Source organism: Capricornis sumatraensis, chromosome 16 (genome assembly GCF_032405125.1).
Source record: "Capricornis sumatraensis isolate serow.1 chromosome 16, serow.2, whole genome shotgun sequence".
NCBI classification, from domain to species: domain Eukaryota; kingdom Metazoa; phylum Chordata; class Mammalia; order Artiodactyla; family Bovidae; genus Capricornis; species Capricornis sumatraensis.
This window is the reverse complement of record NC_091084.1, coordinates 61,776,076-61,792,521: the sequence shown is the minus strand read 5'-3', so window position 1 is coordinate 61,792,521 and position 16,446 is coordinate 61,776,076. Positions and strand designations below refer to the sequence as shown.

The following is a 16,446-nucleotide window of genomic DNA, read 5'->3' as shown; positions in this document are numbered from 1 at the left end:
AGCTGAGCCACTGAGGAAGCCTGTAGTCATTTCACACTGGATAAAAAAAATTTTCCCCCCTAATGATATTCAGTATAGAAAAAGTAAAGAATAATAGACAAATAGAAGGGAGAAAAATCATTCTTGATTTATCTGTAGCCTTTGAGATTACCATTTAGCATGTTGATCTGTTTCTTTTTTCTAAGCATATTTTTACGTCCTTGGATTCATCCTGATCTGTAAATTGGCTTTTCCACTGACCATCAGGGAATGCACATTTTCTCATGACGTTACAAACACCTCATGAACACTCATTCTTAGCTCAGTTCAGCTGACAAATACTTAAGTTTCTGCTCTGTGCCAGGTGCTAGGGACGCAGTGGTGAATCAGGCCAAAGATGTCATTGAACTTCCAATCTTCCTTGTTATGTTTAACAAGTGGCTGCCTAGTGGGTTTTGGCCCTCTGATCATTTACTCTCCTTGGGCCTCTTTCTTAGGGTCAGGCTTTCTTACCAATGCAGTCCTCCCCCTGGTGCCCTCAAATATAAAATTATATAAAAAGAAACCAGCAAAAGCAAAATGTATATGTGACAAAACACACTCAACACAGACATGTTCTAAACAAAACACAATAAAATACTGTTTCATCCTCTATTTGGGAGCAGAGATTTTATCAGTTCATCCCTGTCTGTCAATATCAATTCTTAAGAGTTCATTATGTAACACGATCATATCCAGCTAACCCCAAAGCCACCTTTCCTCGTTTTCTTACTCTTTGGGGAAACCTAAGCTAGATAAAGACTCCCTTCCCACTAGGTGTCTGTGACATGTCTGCAGGATAGTGGGGTGGGGGCAGGTGCTGTCTGCACACTTGGCTGAGTACCTGGCAGTCTTCCCACCTCCTCCCCTGTCCTGTTTGTCCTGTGCTTTAGAGCCAGCCAGGCGTGTGACACACACTGCCCTGCCAGGCTCGTTCTCCAGTAGGATGTGGTTCTGTTTCGTGTTTCTGGTATTAGCCCCGGAGTCTTCCTAAGGGGTGGACGTGGAAGGAGACACCTCTCCCCAAAGTCCTGCTTGCTCTGCCCCAGGTCCCCTCCTGTCCAGTCTGCCCTTGAAATTGCTGGATTCATCCTCAGATCATTTTGGTGTTCCCCCACATTCTTCAGAAATTAGGTTACTTAGGAAAGAAGATCAGCATTTAAAGACTTCTAGTCCAGGGCAACTTTACCTATGAAATGGCGAGCCATGGGTTTATCCTAGAAACTGTGTTTAGTTCTGTATTCCCAGCAATGACCTTGCCAGAACCTGGCTCACTATAGGCATCCAGGTCATGTCTGCTGAATGATTAAATGCCCCAGAAGGACCATACCGATCCCATCCTCTGAGCTTTTAGCCCAGTATCTGTGCACTTACTGCAAAAAGGAACTCAGAGTTGTCATCCTTGATGTCTTATGGCCAAGCTTAGTGCCTGGCACATCCTGGACTTTCAGAAACCTTAGATGAAAAAAAAAAAAAAAGAATGCTGTATACCCATACAGTGGAATTTTTTCAGCCATAAAAAGGAATGAATTTCTGACCCATGCTTCAGCTTGGATGAATCTTGAGCATATGATGCTAAGCAAAATAAGCAAGACCCACAAGGACAAATACAGTAAGATTCCACTTACCTGGGGCACCTGAAGTGGTCAGATTTGTGGAGACAGAAAATAGAATGGTGGCTGTCAGGGGCTGCGGGGGAGGAGAGACAGGAAGCTATTGTCAGTGGGTCACATCTGCTATCAGGGATGTGAAAAAGCTCAGGAGATGGACAGTGGTGATGGTTGTACGACATTGTGAATGTACGTAATGCCACTGAATTAGACACTCAAAAATGGTTAGAATATTAAATTTTATGCTATATATTTTTATTTTACTACAATAAAACTTAACTGGAGAAAATGAGCCCTGCCTTTCTTTTTGCTACTTCTCTCTATCCATTGAGCCTCCTTTTTCTTTCAAACTCAGCCGTGATGCCCCTTTTTGAGGAATTCTTCCTGCTGGGGATTAGATGTCAATGAATACAGGTCGCATTGGGGGTGCTCAGATCAAGGCCCCTCCTGGTCAGGCACCCTGGTACCTGGTCCTCTGATTTCTTCGTCAACAAAACCAAGAGCCATGTCTGGAAGCATCAGGGCATAACCCTAAGGCCGCCTCACCTACCCACCAAGACAGAAGTCCTGCCACGGTCTTTCCTTTCCCCTGTCAGATTCTTTCCTTGATGGATGGGAATAGTCTCCGTCACAGCCCAATGGGAAGGAAACCGATTGAAAATCTTTCTCTTCCTGCTGTGAACTTGTTTTGAAGATTAAAAGCAGGTATGCTTCGGAGGGCCTGGCAGCTGCTGTAACATTATTTTTAATAATTCAGGGCACACCAAGTTCAAAAACAGGTCAGAGTGGGTTTTTTTTTTTTTTTTTTTTTCCCTTGGCTCCTAAAGCAAACTCTGCTTACATCATGTCCTTTCCATCAAGAGAGGAACATGGTAGCAAAGGCTTAGTTCTGACACTTGCTCCTTATTATTTACAAAAAGAGGACACTGTCAGCCTGTTTGTCAAGACAGAGGTGTGTGCTGCCTGGGATTACAGAACCTCTACTTGTAGCTCATGGGCCTCAGGTGACTGCCTTGGGTGTGAATTGCTCCTGTCCTGTCTATGGCAACCAACCATGTTATTCATCCAGGCCTGCCCTTTATCAACACAGTATCTCTTTTCATCCCAAGGACCTCATAACGAAAGGCGAAGCTACCAGGCCATAGTGAAGTGATGGGATTAGACAGCTGGTGTGAGAGAGGCCGGCCCTGCCCTTTGGAGGCAGCTGAGCCCGTGGTTTGGGTAAGGCAGGCTTTCCAGGCAGCTGCCCAGGGGTGTCAGTCTCCCCCCGAAATTCAGCTTTGCGTCTCTCTTCTAGCGATGTCAGTTACCGCGTGCGTCCCTTTGCTGCACGACCTTCCATGGGCTAATGCAAGACAGCTTTTTAATTGCATGGGAGAGTAACTTCCAGGCTGCCAAGTGGAGGGACTTGGGGAGGGAGAGGGCTGGCTTCTTAAACAAACTCCAAGCTGCGGAGAGAAAAGGAAGCAAGGAGGGGAGCGGGGCAGGTGTCTGCCTTTCATCTGGATATTCAGGATGACACATCTGGGGCCAGGGAAACTGCTGTTTCTAACTGACGGGAAGCTTTGCAGTCAAGGGAGGGCTAAGCTGTCAGGTGAGCCAGAGATCAAGAATTATCATGACAGCTTCATGGCATGTGAAAGGCACTGTGAAGTGCGGTGTGATTTTAACCAGCGGTGGTTAAATTAGCTTCTCTCGGACCTGATGTGGTGTGTAGTCAGAGGGGCCGATGGTAGCCGCGAGTGCCCGGTGTGGAGGAGGTTGCGATTCTGAAGCTCCACCGTTTAGAAAAGAAAGGCAATGTGGAAACTGGCTCCTGGTTCCTGAGTTTTGCTTCACAGAGGTGCCAGGCGGCAGTGATGGCTTTAATTAGTAGCGTGTCAGTTCCTCCACGGAACCTCTCTGAGCCCCCTTATTATAAATATTCCAGGGACCCAGAGCAACCCCTTTCCTTGAACTTCCCCAATTTAAAATCCTGTCAAAATCTAGCCACCTGTACTTGCCGGCTAAGCAGCCTTGACTAACCGTTTTGCCCTGTGCTCTCACATTCCACGGGATTGTCTATGCAAGACTAAGCCAGCCAGCAAGCAAGGGAGTGCCTTTCTGAAAAACTTCCACTCAGAAGTGAGCTGAGGAAGTGCCTTTTAATAAGTAATCAGCCAGAGGAAATCAGGCACTATCTAGCCATCTAGTAATGCTTGCCTGTGCACTGGGGACTTTTCCAGAGTCTGGTGCAGGGGGTCTAGGGTTTGATGAGCCGTAGCTTGGGAAATTCTAGAGAGAAAAAAATAACGTGAGCAATTATGTGTGTGCACATGTGTATATATACATCTCACACACTGTCGGTATATAGCATATATAAATTAGAAGCTACGCATTAATATTCTCTGGCAGTTCTCTGCCAAAAGTTTTACATAAATTACATCGTCTCACTTTATCTACTTAGGCAGATATTCTGTTTCATTTTGAAAGTTGAGGAAACTAAGTGGCAGAGAAGCCAGCCAGTGAACAGACCTGGGACTTGAATGTGTATTGTACCTACTGCCTTCGAAACAAGAATGGCTAACTTTTACAAAACCCCCAGGTTCTTGTAGTTTTAAGTGGCACAGCCAACCCTCCAGCTCTTAATTAAATCCGGGTGTTCCCTGAGCTTGCACTTTTCCCCTTTACAGCTTTCGTGCAGAATCCCAGCAGATCCCACCTATGCTTCCAGCCCTAATCTCTGCAGGGGGCACCCAGGCAACTGTCTTCATTAAGAATCCTAAAACTTGCTGATGCACCCTACCCTAGTCCCATGGCCCTTGAGGAATTGTTGGCACTGCCCAACACCAGGACTGTAAACCTGAGTAGCCCACCTGAACTGAACAAGTACCAACTGTTCGTTTCCAAATCCTGCTTTGCTGGGGTGTGCCCAGCCCCCACTGAAGTTGGTGGGGGAGTGAATGGCCATTCACCTGTCCAAACCTGGGATTTATGCTCCAGCAGCTCCCTTCCGCCCGCCCCACAGGATTGTGTATGGCAAACACACATGACCTTTGCAGCGATTTCATCTTAGCCTGCTTCCAGAGAACAAACCTGTTTTGTATTGACATTGTTCGGAACAAGTTCTGCCTCTGTGAACTCCCATAGCACCTGCCCCTGGACTCTCAGCCCAGAGAGGCCAAGTGCCTGTAATTCTGAGAACAAGGGGGAGGGTGCCTTGACAGCATCTCCAGCATCCATCCATCTGAGTCTTCGGTCCACTGGCTTCAGGCAGCTGAAGTCCTCCCCTTCCTTCCAGGATTTTCTGATCCCTGTCTAGGAGGGGCAGTCGCGGGCTCGGATTGGCCCTTGGCAGTGGGGTGCTTTGTGGGACATTTTCTTACAAGTCGGTTCCCATGTGGCATTTGTTAGTCACAGCTAATTGTTAAGTCCTTGGCCGAGGCAGTAGACGTTGTTCCTGTGGATTCTTCCCTCCTCCTCCTCCTCCTTCCCCCTCTTGCCTCCCCATTGCTACAGAACAAAACTCATTGTGGGCCACTGGAGATTGGCTGCGCACACATTTTCCAGTGAACCCCTGATGGGCTTAGTCCTGGGGTTTCGTGTTTCAGGTTGAAACTCAACTGGATAAAACATTATTCATTGATGCTGACACGGTCAGTCTCCACTCTGTGCGGCTATTTCTCCCACACTGGACTTGGTCCCTTACAGGCAATTTAGGTAATTCATTGAGAGCAATTTGCAGCATTTACTCAGAACATAGATAGGCTGCAGAGAGTGATAGAATTTGGTGGTTTTTAGATCACAGAAAGATCATCAAATGCCAAGTTTTGCCAGCTGTGTTCAGAAGCGTAGGTCAGAAAGGAGGAGGGGGCTGAGGGAGTGAGCAGGTTTGGAGCCCCTTCCTCCCCAGCAAGAACACCCCTGCCTGTACCTGCTTTGGGTCTGGGGCCTCTGCATAACATTTCTGCAGCCTAAAAGCAATACTGGAGTGGGTAGCCATGCCCTTCTCCAGGGGAATCTTCCAACCCAGGGATTGAACCCAGGTCTCCTGCATTGCAGGCAGATTCTTTTACCATCTGAGCCACCAGGGAAGTCCAAAAGCAGTCCTGAACTCCTGTAATGGCATCCACCCTCTTATTCTTTGCTCAGATGAAGAAACTGGCCCGCTGAGGTCCTTTCTCCTATCTAAAGGTCTTGTGCCTTGGTGAACTGATTCCAGAATGCGAATGAGCACACAGGTCTCCCACTTCTACATGTCCCATTTATTGTACCATGTTGGTATAATTCTAGAGCTCATCACTGGGCTGCTTTTCCCATTTATTGGTCACTGTCTTATGGAAAAGGCCTGATCTGGAGGATCCAGAAGAACAGAAAGCATCCAGCATTGTTGAAGTCACACTGAATTTTCACTAAGAGCCACCTCCATCACAGTGCCATGGAGCCCTCTGCAGTTACGCAATGCACAGCCTCAGAGACTGTATTGATCAGCCTTGTTTATATATGTGAAAGCCAGAATGAAAACTGGGCTGCAAGGTTTCAGTTCTGCATTGTGCACAGAAAGAACACAGGCTTTGAAGCCAGCAGATCTGGGTTAAAATCTTGGTTCTGCCTCTTGCCAACCCTGGGAACATGAATAAATAACTGGGCATCACTGATCATCAGGCTTTTTATCTAAAAACAGAGCTGATAATACCTAAGGATTATCAAGGATTATTTTTTTTTCGATATCAAGGATTGTTGATACCAGTATCAAGGACTGTTATAAGAAATTATTAATAAATATACTAGTCTATGTAAAACCAGACCCCTACGGAAAGCATATTTCTTTATGTTCATTCAGTTGTGTCCAACTTTCTGCAACCCCATGGACTGTAGCCCGCCAGGCTTCTCTGTCCCAGGGATTCTTCAGGCAAGAATACTGGAGTGGGTTGCCATGCCCTTCTTAAGGGGATCTTCCCCACCCAGGGATCGAACCTGGGTCTCCCACAGTGCAGACAGATTCTTTACTGTCTGAGCCACCAGGGAAGCAAGCATATCAGGGACTTGATAAATGTTCATTTTCATATAACTTAACCTCTCTCTTGCTCTTGTGCACATACAGGTTTGAATCAAAAGAAAAGCCAAACATTTTCAAAGTTTACCCTTAACTTGGAACCATCTGGATTTTGTCATAGGCTTAACATTAACCAAATAAAATTTAAGGTATCTCTAGACCATGGGCCTGTCTTAATCTTTTACAGAGCCCTTGTAAAACTGAGCATTTCCTGGGGGGATACGGCTGTGGGTTTCTAAGAGAAAATTCTATGAGGAAAAACTGGAAAGAGTGTCCCATTCCTTTGACTCTGGAAGCTGCTGGGATACCCTGGGGGTTCAGGGGCTGACTGCCCTCGGACAGACTCCGGCAATGAAGTCAGAGCCTCCCATTGTACCAACGACTTGGGTGTGCTTGGGACTCTTTCAAACCCTTCTTTATTCACCATTCAGACAGGACCCATCGGCCCAGAAGCTTGTTTTCAAAATCTAGGAAAACAGATGTTTTTGCTTATTTTCCTCTCTCTCATGCCAGAATGCGCACTAAGTCTTCACTGGGTTCTGAACTTGCCTTTTTTCTCTCTCTCTTTTTACTTTTAAAACAAATCTGGGAAGCGGGTCATTATTGTATAATAAAGGGGAAAGATGGGCATCCCAAACTGGCAAAGCTCTGTTTTAGACTCTAATGAAAATATTGAAGATCCTGAAGACAGGGTAGTCCCAAAAGTCGAGAGAGAGCAAGGTTGGCTCATTAAGGTCTGGAAGGGTCACAGACAGTGTGGTTATGGAAGGACTGTTGATTGAACGTACACTGTGTACCAGGTGAGTCTCAGGCCGCTCGTAATCCTTGGATTTTTTTCAAGTATATTTTGTTTATTTGTTCATTTATTTATTTGGCTGTGCTGGGTCTTAGTTGCAGCCAATGGAATCTAGTTCCCTGACCAGGGATCGAACCCCCCTCCCGCATTGGGAGCACAGAGTCTTAGTCACTGGACCACCAAGGAAGTCCCTATTTAGTCCCTAGATTTTATAACCAGACAGTTTGATACTCTGTTAGTTTTCTTTTGCTGCTGTAACAGATCATCACAAATTTAGTAGCATAAAACAACATATATTTATTTTTAATATATTTTAAACTGCAGTATAGTTGTACAATATCATTTGTTACAGGTATACAATATAGTCACAATTTTTAAAGGTTATACTCCATTTATAGTTATTATAAAATATTGGCCATATTCCCCACATTGTCCAGTACATCCTTGTAGCTTATTTTGCACCTAACAGTTTGTACCTCCTGCTCCCCTCCCTCCGTATTGCACCTCCTTCCTCCCCTCTCCCCTCTGGTAACCACTAACTTGTTCTCTATATCTGGTGAATCTGCTTCGTTTTTTGTTGTTGTAACATTCTCTAGTTTGTTGTATTTGTTAGATTCCACATTTAAGTGATACCATACAGTATTTGTCTTTCTATGTCTGACTTATTTCATGTGGCATAAAACCCTCCAAGTCCATCCATGTTACTGCAAATGTGAAACATTTACTCTTTTTCATGGCTGAGTAGTATTCATTGTATATGTATACCACATCTTCTTTATCCACTTACCTAAGCCAACACATATTTATTACCTCTCAATCCGTTGGTCAGAAATCTGACAGCGGTCACACTGGGCTGAATCCAGGTGTCAGCAGGGCTGTATTCCTTTCCGGAGTCTCTGTGAGAGCCTTTGTTTTCTCCCCTTACCTTCTCCAGCTTCTTGACACTGGCCACATTCGTTAGTTTGTGTTCCTCTTCCTTCCTCTTCAAAGCCAGCCACAGCAAGTTGATTGTTTCTTACACGGCATCACTTTAATCTCATTTGCCTGCCTTCTTCACTTTTAAGGACCTTGTGCTTTCACTGACCCACCTAGGTAATCCAGGATCATCTCCATAGTTTAAGGTTAGGTCCTGAACTCCATTGGCAGACTTTTAATCCCCCTTTGTCATGAAAAGTAATATATTTATAGGCTCCAGGGATTAGGACATGGATATCTTGGGGTGTGGATAATGATTGCCAGTCACAGATACTCAGGTCATTTACAGGGCTTCTCTGATAGCCCAATCGGTAAAGAATCCACCTGCGGTGCAGGAGACCTGGGTTCAATCTTGGGTCAGGAAGATCCCCTGGAGAAGGAAATGGCAATCCACTCCAGTGTTCTTGCCTGTGAGATCCCATGGACAGAGGAGCCTGGAGGGCTACAGTCCACGGGGTCTGAACTACAGTCCAACAAAGAGTTGGGCACGACTGAGCAATTAACACTAATGACTAAACCACCACCACCACCATGCTAAACACAATAGCTGCATATACTAGAACTATTTTAGTTGCAAGAAACAGGATCTAACTCAGACTAATAAGAAGAAAAGGATTTTGGTGCCTTATATACTTGGAAGAAAAATGTGGTTTCCTGTGACAACAAGATCATCAAGGCACTCGCTTCTTGGCTTGGCATTCTTTGTGGTGGTTTTTTTTCAAGCACAAACTGTCTGCACAGTGTAAAATAGCTCCCGGGCAATACTAGGCTTCCATACTTCCTCAAGTTAGGATCCCAGAGATGAAACCACGACTTGTCTTTAGGTTGTTGTTTAGTCAGTAAGTTGTGTCTGACTTTTTGTGACCCCATGGACTGTAGCTCGCCAGGCTCCTCTGTCCATGGGATTGTCCATGGACAATTGTCCATTCTTGCCTTGTCCAAGGCAAGAATGAGTTACTGGAGAAGAAAATGGCAATCCACTTTTTACAAATGAGAAAGAAGAACCTGCCTCCCAACGTCGGAGACATTTCCTTCTTCAAGGGATCTCCCCGACCGAGGAATCGAAGCCCCGTCTCCTGCATTGGCCGGTGGGTCCTTTACCACCTAGCCACCCAGGGAAGCCCTCTCTTTAGGCAGCTCCAGCAAAATCCTGAGGATGACTTTCATAGGCAGAAACCATCCCTGTGTACTTCAGCATTTTATGGCTGGATTTCAGAACCATGCAGTTGATGTACTATTCTGGTTCAGAGCTTATTTGACTTCAAGCAATAAGACACTCAAACTTGAAAGAATGCAGAGGGAGGCTTACTCACGGCAAGAAGTAAGTTAATCCAGATTGTATATGAGAAGGAGAATTGCATGGTGATTAAGAGGCTTGGTTTTGGAATCAGACTGCTTGGGTTTTTGTCTAGTTCATTGCCTGTGTTTACCTGACCACTCTGTACCTCAGTTTTCTCATCTGTAAAATGTGCTTAATAAGAGCACCTATCTCATGAGCTTGCTGTGAGCTTTGAACGTGTTAATACAAATAAAGTACTTAGAGTGGTACCTTGACATGGAGTGAACACTCACTAAATAATAGCTTTAATAATGATGATTGTTACTGTATAGCTATTGTTATTACAAGTACATTTTCTGAGGATAGCTTAGGGCCTTGGTTAGGAACCAAGTCAGATATTTCCTTGGTTTCTCTTTTTCTAGCTGAGGCCACACAGTCTGTTATCTCTGAAATGTACTCTCAGCCACCTCAGGTGTGGTTCTCACCTATAAGGTGGATCTTCACCGGGCTGCCAGGTGCCATCCTTTCACCTCTGGCCTTGACCTTGCACGTGTGTGTGTTGAGTCACTTCAGTCATGTCCAACTCTTTGTGACTCTGTGGACTGTAGCCCACCAGGCTCCTCTGTCCATGGGATTCTTCAGACAAGAATACTGGAGTGGATTGCCACGCCCTCCTCCAGGGGATCTTCTGGACCCAGGGATCGAACCCATAACTCTTATGTCTCCTGGGCAGGCAGGTTCTTTATCACTAGCGCTACCTGGGAAGCCCCTTGACTATGCACGCCCACCCCCAAAAGAATGATGGTTAAGTGTTTCTGAGTGCAGAGTCTTGAGAGTCACTGATTAGTCTAACCCATGACTGGCTTTAAATAGTCATGCCCCTATTGTATTAGCTGTGACAAACCAGGTGCCCTTGTACACAGGGTTACGTCTCTCAGTGGGCATGGACGGGTCAGCTTAAGCTGAAGGGAAAAGTTGGGCTTAGCCAGGAAACTGACCAACTTGTCTTTGATGTGTATACCCTAGTAAATTAGAATTTTCCTGCAGCACAAAAGAGAATTGGTTTTGAAAAATAATGGTTACATCTAGATATTTGGGAACAAGACAGCACTGGGCGCTGTTTGGTGCTGATGTGATTTAGCCTGTAGTACTTATAGAAGAAAAATGATCATTCTCCCATTGTTATAAATGATAGAGACATTTTCAGCTCCAGTTAAAAATCCTCATTGGATGGACAAAGACACCATCATTTCAATGTAGAGCATCAATCTCAGAAACTCATTCCTAGAGCAGACATCCCTGAGAGGGTGGAATGCATGCATTTGGTGTCAGGAGAATGGATTCCAGAGTGACCAAGTATGTCCCCAGAAGTCTTCCTTTTGCTGATGGGGGAAAATTCCACATTGAGTTTTTGTTCCCTGTGTCCCTTCTCCCCTTTCAGAGACCCCCGCCTCCCAGCTCTTTGCAGCAGTCTCAGTCCAAGATGTTCAAAACATCTCATAAGTGCACAGGTTTCTGCCTTCAGAGTGCTTGTCTGTTTCTCCAAGAATTTCAGTAAGAATCTTTCTGGTGAAGCCCTTCCATAGTGATGGTGAGAAAGAGGGGAGACTGGTGAAATTTCTTAGCCCTAAGCACTATAGCAAAAGTGGACAGGCTTCAGATCTGGGTTGGGCATCTTTTGGAAGCACTGAAATTTGGGGAAAGACAAAGCATTGTTAAGATTTTGATAGAGGTTTGCTGGGAAAGTCTCCACTGGAAAGGCTCTTGTGCCCCTTTCTAGTTGAACATTCATAGGCTCCACACTGGCTTTCAGATGCGCTGGTTTTGAAGCAGTCAACAAAAAAGCATCCTGCTGCCAGGGCCAACCATCAAAAAGAGAAAAGAGAGCAATGCAAACCGTAGGGGAATGAATGTGTGAGAGAGAAATAGTATAGAGCGGACATGTGGCTCTGCTGGCCTGATACCATGTACATTGTCTCCCCCAAAGGACCCCGTGGTTTAATGGATGGGGCTTTAACCTGCCCAGAGGTCAGTCTCTGCTGGACAAGTGGAACCTCATCCCCGAGGGCATTGACATACTCATGACACACGGACCTCCTCTAGGTAAGTGAAGCAAAGGTGTCCTTTCGTTATCTGTGATGCCTTTTTTTCCCAAGCATAATGACTAATGCTTCAGGGACATAATCATTTTCCTCAAAAAAAAAAAAAAAAAAGTGATCGAAAAAAGAAAAGTCAATGTCTTTAAAGAAACCCAGTATGATAATTAAACTCAGCAGTTCTGCTGGGCTTACAGGTGTTCTTGAAATTAAATTTTTTGATTTAGTCAACTCAGGAAAAAATCAAATGAGCATAAAGCACCACAGTCCTTTGAGCTTGATCATTTATTTTAAGAACTGTATTCACTTTGGAGTGAGGGGGTGGGGTGGGGACCTCCCAATCACAGGGCTTTTGAATGGTAATGAAATGATGGAATCTTTCATTCAGAGTAACTCATTTTCCTTTTCCATGTAATAGTGGAACCTAGGAGATCTTTAAAAGTTTAACACTGAGCTAATTATACAGGAAAAGAATCTTTTTTCTCTCTCTTTTTTTAAGCTGAAGTGTTAAGTAAGGGCTCAGATGGAAAAAAAAAAAATTGCCTGTAATGCGGGAGACCTGGGCTCGAGCCTGGATCTCCTGGAGGAGGGCATGGCACCCCACTCCAGTATTCTTGCCTGGAGAATCCCCATGGACAGAGGAGCCTGGTGGACAGAGGAGTGGACATGACTGAGCGACTAGGCACGGCACAGTGTGTTGCACCTTGCTTAAAGATGCTGGATCTTACAGATAACAGTGAAGCTGCATCCCGCTGTAGATTGCCAGTGTGCACCACAGCTACCTTCAGTTATCCAGACTGTGGGCCGGAAGATGATTATTCGATTTATATAATTATCTTCTAATGATTCATGTGCTTGTTAGTGGTTCGGTTTAGCCACAGAATATTTTTCAAACAGGTTGTTGTTGTTTAGTCGCTAAGTTGTGTCTGACTCTTTCTCCACCCCATGGACTATAGCCAACCAGGCCCCTCTGCCCCTGGGATTCCTCAGGCAAGAATATTGGAGTGGGTTGCCATTTCCTTCTCCAGGGGATCTTCCTGGCCCAGAAATTGAACCCACATCTCCTGCTTGGCAGGCAGATTCGTTACTGCTGAGCCACCTGGGAAGCCCCTTTCCAAACAGGACCACCACCCTGATCCTCCCATCTACTGAGTGTCTATTATGCTGGCACATCCTCGTCAAACGAAGATATTCTCAGACAATCCAGATGTTTCCTTTATAGTAGGAGAGTTTCCTTTTTAGAAAAAAAATTGTATTCAAAACCAGAAACATGAAATCTATCGTCTTAAATTGTTAAATGTTCAGTGCTAGGAAAGTTTTCTTGATCCTCTTGGTTTGGAGAGAGGGGGAAAGCAATGCAAAAAGAAATGATTTTTGTAATTTTTTCCCTGTGGTTTGGGGTTGCTGTCCATGTCACTTCGCTCCTCTGACAACCTGAAAAATAAAAAATACCTAATGCACATCCCCTAATGTGAATTTAATCTTCATAGATGTTACCCCCTCCCCACCCACGCCGCTTAGTGCTGCCTTCCTGCCCTAAGAAACAGCGGAAGGGAGGACCAGGGCATGAGCCACGGTGGCACATTTTCATAAAGAGGAGTGAAGGGAAAACAAGACAAGGAGCCAGTTCTGTGCAGACATGGAATTTACACAGACTTGCACAAGATCAGCACTTCCCGACTTTGCAAAGCTTCAGAATCTCCATCCCTGTGCTTTTTCCCCACCCTACCCCCACCTCCTCCATACGTTACACAGTTATACTTATCAGTAACCTTTATCAAGTCATAAGTAATTAATTTCCCTGCTTTACAATCATTGGAGACTAAGTCATTCAATTGTTGGCTAAGTATTCTGCTCAGCATGAGTTCAGTAGAGAGACACTGCAGAAACCAAATCCTAGCCAACTCCATCCTTTCCCTGAGTTACCTAGTTAGGTCTGGGCTTGATCCTCTTAAGGCTGTTTACTGTCAGGGACTTGGGCATCCTCAGCATAGAAATGTTTACCTGCCTGAAGTATTATCTGGAAAATAACTTTGAACAAAACAATTGATTTGTTGTTAACAAAGTCATTAGCTTTGGTACAAAAGCAAGTGGCAGTCGGTCTGAATTCTGGCCTCCAAAGAATTCATACATTCCAGGAACTCTTTTTTTTTTTTTTAATTAATTTTATTGGCGTATAGTTGCTTTACAATATTGTATTGGTTTCTTCTGTGCAACAAAGTGAATTAGCTACACGTATACATCTATCTCTTTTGGGGGAGATTTCCTTCCCATTTAGGTCACCACAGAGCATTGAGTAGCATTTCCAGCAGGTTCTCATTAGTTATCTATTTTAGACATAGTGTCAGTAGTGTATATATGTTAATCCTAATCCCCCAATTCATCCCACCCCCATCTGGGAACTCTTAATAAAGAGGCTGCCATCCCTCTCTTTGTAGTAAAGTTGGAGTAACCTAGAGAGCGGCTGGGCATGTAGCAGGGTAAGAGCTACATCAGAGAGTTCCAAAATGTTAGTGAAAGGAAAAGTCGCTCAGTCGTGTCTGACTCTTCGCGACCCCATGGACTATACAGTCCATGGAATTCCCCAGGCCAGAATACTAGAGTGAGTAGCCTTTCCCTCTTCCAGGGGGATCTTCCCAACCCAGAAATTGAACCGGGTCTCCTGCATTGGAGGCGGATTCTTTATCAACTGAGCTATCAGAGAAGCTCTGTTAATAAAAAGTCAGGCAAAGTTTTCATTAGGTAAAGCTGAACATTAATCAGTATAGTTAACTGGGAATTCTTGTGAATATTCTGGACTAGGAGGTAGGAGGTGAATGTGGGGATGGGCCTTGAATCTTTTCCTGTTAAGAAAGGAACCATGGCACATGGGACTTCATTATTATGATACAAGCAAGACACTTTTGAGATGTTTTCCCTCTTCCAAAAAAAAAAAAAAACATCCATGAGGGAATATGCCAGTCACTGTGGGTTAAAGTTTTTCCTCTAATTAGCAAAGTTTTGAAATCTCTGATTGAATTTTTTATAGGGCCCCTTGCTTGTAGTCCACGCTTTTCCATATTCTCTGTCCATTCCCCAGTCAGCATGTCTTTATAGAGATGTTAAAACTTCATTTCTACTGTTTTGCCAAACAAAGTGGAGTGAGCTGGCCTCTCCCTTTCTGCCTGATCAGTTCTGAGTGGTAGAAATCACCTAATGGAGCAGTGGTATGTGTTCCCACTGATTATGACTTAGCCTTTTGGCCTGTCTGCTTTCCTAACACCCCACCCCGCTGAGGCGATTGGATTCCATTCTGGGCCATAATCATTCAGATAGCTGACTTTTGCTATAATTGATGTCAGTTTTCATGGATTTTCTGCATTAGGCATAGAACTAAGTGGCTTTTCCTTGAAGGCAGTCCATCAGCCCCAGCTTACTGCATGCCACCACGGGGTCACCATGGTTGCCCCGTTGCTAGAGAGGAGACCAGAGGAAAAGCTCGGCATTCCCAAGCTTGGGTCATCAGGAACCACCAAGGGTTAAGGGTTGACGTGTTTAAAGTGAACAGGGACTTCCCTGGCGGTCCAGTGGTTAGGACTCTGTACTTCCACTGCAAGGGGGCATGGGTTCAATCCCTGGTCAGGGAACTCTTAAGATTCCATACGCCACACTGTGCTGCCAAAGATAAAAAATGAAAATGAAAATAAAATAAAGAGAACAAGCTATCTTGTGGCCAGTTTATAGGAAGTCCCTCCTAGCCCTTCTTCTTTAAAGTCTACATCTTGGAAGTAGACTGCTCTAAGAGAGCTATAATTTAAAAAAGAAAGCAACTGAATTGAGAGAAAAAGAGAGAGTATGGGACTGCCGGGAATAAATGTCATTGGGCCCGTGAAGAAGATTTGAAGCCCATGGCTGAATAAATCAAATCCCTCACAGGGAGGGGAAAAAAAAAAAATGTTAATTAACAGAAGAAAAAAAAATGGAAACCAAAAAAAAAAAAATTTTTCAAGATCCTAAAGAAGACAAAGTGACGAGTGAAAAGTTCCTTAAAAGCCATTGTAAGCTTTAATGGGGAGGCTAGGATTACAGATAATGTAATAAACCTTCTGTGAGTTATGGCTTCCTGAAAGTCTAAATGAAACCTTACCTGAAGACAGAAAATTAAGAGTATTGATTGCATTTTACCCTTAGGTTTTCGAGACTGGGTTCCAAAGGAGCTTCAGAGAGTGGGCTGCGTGGAGCTTTTAAACACAGTCCAGAGGCGAGTCCGGCCCAAACTACATGTGTTTGGTGGAATCCATGAAGGTAAGACCAGAAGAAAGGGGTTCACAACATTATGAGTCATTATGCATGATCTCATTCCACAACGGAGACCTTAGTTACCGGGAATAACTGGAGTGGTGGTTGCCAAACTCTTTACCTGTGGAATGCTTTCAATGAGATGAAATGTTATGAGAAACACTTGCATATAAAGCTGAGAAGTATTTTGTGGAGAACTGCTCTCTTTTAAGCAGAATGTGTGTGCTCAGTCACCAGTCGTGTCCAACTCTTTGTGACTCCATAGACTGTAGCCCACCAGTCTCCTCTGTCTATCGGGGTTCTCAGGCAATACTGGAGTGGCTTGCCATGCCCTCCTCCATAAAGAGAAAGAAACCAAA

The 16,446-nt window shown here is 44.6% G+C and overlaps 1 protein-coding gene across 1 annotated transcript in view; it reads left to right on the top strand.

Moving 5' to 3' along the window:
* Positions 1 to 16,446, top strand: part of MPPED2 (metallophosphoesterase domain containing 2) — a 198,993-nt gene that overhangs the window by 178,717 nt on the left and 3,830 nt on the right. Inside the window, exons 4-5 of the mRNA XM_068989095.1 lie at positions 11,701 to 11,816; positions 15,980 to 16,093. Coding sequence (XP_068845196.1) covers positions 11,701 to 11,816; positions 15,980 to 16,093 — 230 coding nt within the window. The remainder of the gene's footprint in view (positions 1 to 11,700; positions 11,817 to 15,979; positions 16,094 to 16,446) is intronic.